Genomic DNA, 5,219 nt, shown 5'->3' on the forward strand with positions numbered 1-5,219 from the left:
TTACTTGATTCGACTTGTATAGTTGCACAATTCACATATCATTTCACATGCGATAAGTTTTTGGCACCGTTGCTGGGGAACGGTAATTTGGTGCAATTTGGTTTGGTTATTTTACTTAATTCCATTAGTTTTATCTAACTTAGTTTAATTAATTTTACAAGTTTCCTATCAGTGCATGAGAATAGGAATTCTTGCCAACAAAGAGTATCCATTTGACATAAAGATCGAGAGAACTTCAAGAAGAAGTTGGAAAGAATTGTGAAAAATGGCTAAGAACGACAATGACCCTAGTCTCAATGATAATCTGAATGGTCAAGATGTTAATCCTCATGTTCGTAGAGTAATACTTGGTATGAATAATAATCAAGATGATCAGGACACTAATCATCATGTTTGTAGAGTGATAGATGACCGAGACAAACCAATTTGAGAGTATGTTGTGACAACTTTGGATGATTTGAATCCAGGGATAGTCAGACCACAAATACAAGCTTAGCAGTTTGAACTAAAATTGGTAATGTTTCAAATGTTGTAAATAGTCAAAGAGTTTGGTGGGTTACCCATGAAGATCCAAGACTACATTTAAGGCTTTTTCTAGAGGTTTGTGACTCGTTTAGACAACAAGGGGTTCCTGAAGACGCTCTGAGACTTAAATTGTTTCCATATTCTTTAAGAGATTATGTGAGAGCATGGCTGAATGCTTTACCGTTGGGAACAGTGGAATCATTGAATGATCTATGCCAGAGGTTTTTTGCTAGGTATAATCCACCAAATATGAATGCCAAGCTTAGAAATGACATAACATCCTTTTGGAAATTAGAGGATGAAACACTATATAAAGCTTGGGAACGATCTAAAGACTTAATTCAGAAATTTCTGATGCATGGATTTCAACACAAGACTCAGATGAAGATATTCTATAATGGGTTGAATGCATATACGAGGATGGTAGTTGATGCCTCCGCGAATGGTACTTTTTTGGATAAATCGTATAATGAAGCATTTGAGATTTTGGAAATGATTGTCAATAATGATTATCAATATCTGATCGCAAGACTCAGGACGGGCAAGAAAGTTTCTGGTACTATGGAACTTGATGCAATCACATCATTGACAACCCAGGTGTCATCTTTAACTAATATGACCAAAACAATGAAGAGACCAACTGCAATTCAGGAGATGAAAGCAGTCGAGCTAGAATGTGTTTATTATGGTGAATACCATGTATTTGATGAATGCCCATCAAATTTAGCATTTGTGTGCTACATGGCTAATTTCAATTGGAATAATAATCCCTATTCCAACACCTATAATCCAAGGTCGAAGCAACATCCAAACTTTGGTTGGAATAATCACGGTACGGGGAATTTTAATAATGCAGTAAGACAAAATGCCATCAGTGCACCACCTGGTTATAATCAACCTATGTCGAGGCAAAATGTCCAACAAGGTCAGGCATCATCATCTATTGAGGACTTGTTGAAAGAATATATGGCCAAGAATGATGTCGTAATTCAGATTCAGGCTGCATCCCTCTGAGCTCTTGAGAATCAAGTGGAGCAGGCAGCAGATGCTTTAAATTCGAGGCCACAAAGAGTTTTGCCAACTGATACTGAGAATTCGAGATCATAAGGGAAGGAACAGTGCAAGGTTATCATTCTTAAAAGCGGAACTCAGCTTGATGGCGTTGCTTAAGATGCCATGGCAAGAGAGGATAACTTGAATAACAACCATGTAAAGATCCCAAAGCCATCTGAAAAGGACATTGTACTTGAAAAGGGCAAACAACAGAATGTTGAAGCAGAATTAGATCATGTTTCCAACAAGAATGCCACATCAAAACAATATTAGCAACCTAAAGGACGACCATCTCCACCCATTCTTTAGTGATTTTATAATTCTAAACAAGATGCTCAGTTCAAAAGATTTTTGAATGTATTGAAACAACTCCATATCAACATACCACTGGTTGAAGCTTTGGAGCGAATGCCCAATTACGTGCAATTTATGAAAGATATATTGTCAAAAAAGTGTATACTAGGAGAATTTGAGACTGTTGCTCTCACTAAAGGGTGCATAGCAATGTTAATGAATAAATTACCACCAAAGTTGAAAAACCCAGGGAGTTTCACTATCCTAGGTTTAATTGGAAATCACTATGTTGGTAAGGCGTTATGTGATTTAGGAGTAAGTATAATCTAATGCCTCTGCCTGTTTTTAGAAAGTTGGGAATTGGGAAGGCAAGACCTACAACAGTCACGCTACAACTAGTTGATCGGTCTTACACACATCCAGAAGGTAAAATGGAAGATGTGAAGGTAAAATTAGATAAGTTTATTTTTTTAGTCGATTTCATTATTTTAGAATGTGAAATTGATAAAAATGTACCAATTATCCTTGGAAGACCTTTTCTTGCTACAGGTAGAAATTTAATTGATGTGCAGAAAGGTGAATTGACCATGAGGATTAATGATTAATAGGTTATGTTCCATGTATTTAATGCGCTAAATATGCTGAGAAGAATGAAAAATGTCGTGCCATTCACTTGATAGAAATAGCAGTAGAGGAAAAGTTCATGAGATTTTGCCATAGTAATTTTGATAGTGATGAAGATTCATTTGAGCAAGACCCTTGTGCACTTTGCTAGAGCAAAATAGACCTTTCAGTTTTGATGAACAACGCTTGGTAGCTTATGTATATTCGCATGGAGTTGTTGATGTCAAGGTCATGAAAATAAAGGACACATTTAAAGTTAATGGATAACAGTTGAAGCACTACTGGGTTGCTCATGTAGAGCGAGACAAACAACCCATTGATCTTTGAGATGTTTAACTTCAACATCTTGAAAATTCTTTTTATTTTTATTTCATTTTGTTGATTTAAATTTCTTTTAGTCATTTTATTTCCTTTGTTTAATAAGCTGTAGGAGGGGAATGGGTCAGTGACGTAGAGCCTCTTGAGACGAATCTTTCCAACAAAGAGAATGCACCTAAAGTATCAAAGAAAGAACCAGAGAAAACGTAGTCTGTCAGGATTGAGACTAACTGTGAGGAAGAAGAGGAAGCAAATCCCTCAGTTGCACCACTAGTGGACAGCACTATGGCTGTTCCACCTCCTTCTACTAAACTGATGACTAAACAAGATCGTGAAATCAATCCAATTATTGATGAAATCACCAGATTTAATAATGAAGAGGAGGATGTACCACTTAATTTAATTAAAAGGTCGGTGCGTTATAAGATGAGTGCACGAAAGACCACTCGCCACAATTAAAGTACCACCATTTAGTTCCAAGCTCAGGAAGTTTTTCTCCCTTTATTACAACTAAGTATGTACATATATATTTTCTTGTATTCCTGATTTATATATGTAAATGCATTGAGGACAATGCATCCTTTAGGTTTGGGGGTGTATTGTACTTCTAGATTGCATTAGATATTTAGTTAAGTATGTGTGTTTTAGTATTTTTATTCATTTTTCATTCATTTTTCCATAGCACGCATAACTACCAAAAAAAAATTGTGTGGACTGTGATGAGTGTATTTTTGTCTAGGATGTTCAATGAGGAACTTAATTCTTCTATAAACTTAGAAAGTTGTGACAATAGATTAGGTGACATTAGTTTAGGATAGTTTTCTTGCAAATTGACCCCTAAAGTTAGGATGTCCTAATTCCAATTCCAATTTATTTTTAGTAAATTTATTTTATTAAACTTAGAGATTCTTGAAGCTAAATTCAGTACAATGGTAGTACTCAACAATGAATAAAGTGGCAATGTTTAAAAAAATTCAAGGGAAAAAAATCTAAAAAATGCCATAAATACTCCAATACTTAGAACTGCTAAGTAGGTCAACAACATTTTGTTTGCTCCATTATGTTGTTGATTAAAAAAACAAGTTTCAGTAATAGTGTGTAAAAAAAATTGTATAGGGGCACTCCACTGTAGTAATAGGCTGAGTAACTAAGAGGGTAGTTGTTTGTTCCATCCATCTTTTTAGTCAAAAGCCTTAGCCTCATGAGTGAGTATTCAAATCGTGACATGATTAAGTATTAGACAATTAGTGTATGCTCCATTGTAATTTTTGAGTCAAAGAAGCATAGATGAGATGAATCCCTTATTAAAATATAGGTATAATAAACAAATATGTATGTGTTTGAGTATGTATAAGGCTAGATGAAAAAAAAAACTGAGTTAGTTAAAGGATGAACTACGTAAATTAGGAGATACTTGCTATAATGAAAGTCGCATGAGTACTTAGGATTGTTCTTTCTTTTAAGGCAAAATGTTTTGTGCTGTCTTTGCTAAATAAGCTTATGAAAATTGATCAAATTTTTAGACATAGAAGATTGTTGAGAACTGAAGTACAAAATACTCTTTAAATGGTCTAACAGTCCAAAGGTAATTATGTTGCTATGGCAATTCTTACATTCATGCATATTTTGTTTGAGGACAAGCAATAACTCAGGTTTGGGGCTATGGTAACTCTTGAAAAGAGTTATATTTCATGCCTTTAGACCTAGCTAATTGTCTATACTTATGTAAATTTAGTTCCATTTTAGGACATTCCATTCATAATTTTCATTGCACTACATTAAAAAGATTGGACTGTGCTTAAATGTTATTATATGTTAACTTTAGTTATTTGCGGGAAGGATTTTTGTAACAGCCTGTTTCCAGTAAAATCGAAACAGTGATTTGGGGACCACAAATTTGAGTCAGAAAAAAATTTATTTTAATATTATTGCATGGTCTATATTATGATAGGAAAGATGTATAAAAATTTTGATAAGAAAATTTTACTGATTTCATGTTTAATTATAGAAAGGACCAAATTGCATAAAATGCAAAAGTTGAGTTCTAGTAGCTATAAGTATCAAATAGCTATGGAATTCAAAACTTGAGGTCCTTATATGGTAATTAGACCATTAAGAAAAGTTAGTAGATATTTTTGATGATTCATCCATGGAAATTTAGGAAAAGAAAATGACTAAATTGGAATTTGGAATAAATCAAGATGATAATAGCCTAATATCATCTTATTTCATCATCTTCTTCCCTAGAATTCTATGGAAACCCTAGGAAAGAGAAAGAAAAACAAGCAAGCCTAATTAGATCTAGATAGACCAAATTCGAAGTTAGAACGAGAAGAAAAGAAAATATCGGATTAGTAGATATTATGTACACGAACATTTGTTGAGGTAAGTTTGTGTAACTAAAT

General features: G+C 34.0%; 1 protein-coding gene across 1 annotated transcript; it reads left to right on the forward strand.

The window, feature by feature from the left end:
* Positions 1-265: 265 nt before the first annotated feature.
* On the forward strand, positions 266-1,539 carry LOC108478088 (uncharacterized). The gene is made up of 2 exons (XM_017780518.1): positions 266-350; positions 569-1,539. The coding sequence occupies exons 1-2, from the start codon at positions 266-268 to the stop codon at positions 1,537-1,539; spliced, it is 1,056 nt and encodes a 351-aa protein (XP_017636007.1).
* Positions 1,540-5,219: the final 3,680 nt, after the last annotated feature.

This window comes from Gossypium arboreum, chromosome 12 (genome assembly GCF_025698485.1).
Source record: "Gossypium arboreum isolate Shixiya-1 chromosome 12, ASM2569848v2, whole genome shotgun sequence".
Lineage (NCBI taxonomy): Eukaryota > Viridiplantae > Streptophyta > Magnoliopsida > Malvales > Malvaceae > Gossypium > Gossypium arboreum.

What these genes read in the sequence shown, in the direction of transcription:
- LOC108478088 (XM_017780518.1), top strand. Translation starts at nt 266, where the DNA reads ATGGCTAAGAACGACAATGACCCTAGTCTCAATGATAATCTGAATGGT. An exon ending in TGTTCGTAGAGTAATACTTG is followed by an intron (nt 351 to 568) that starts GTATGAATAATA and finishes TTACCCATGAAG; the next exon opens with ATCCAAGACTACATTTAAGG.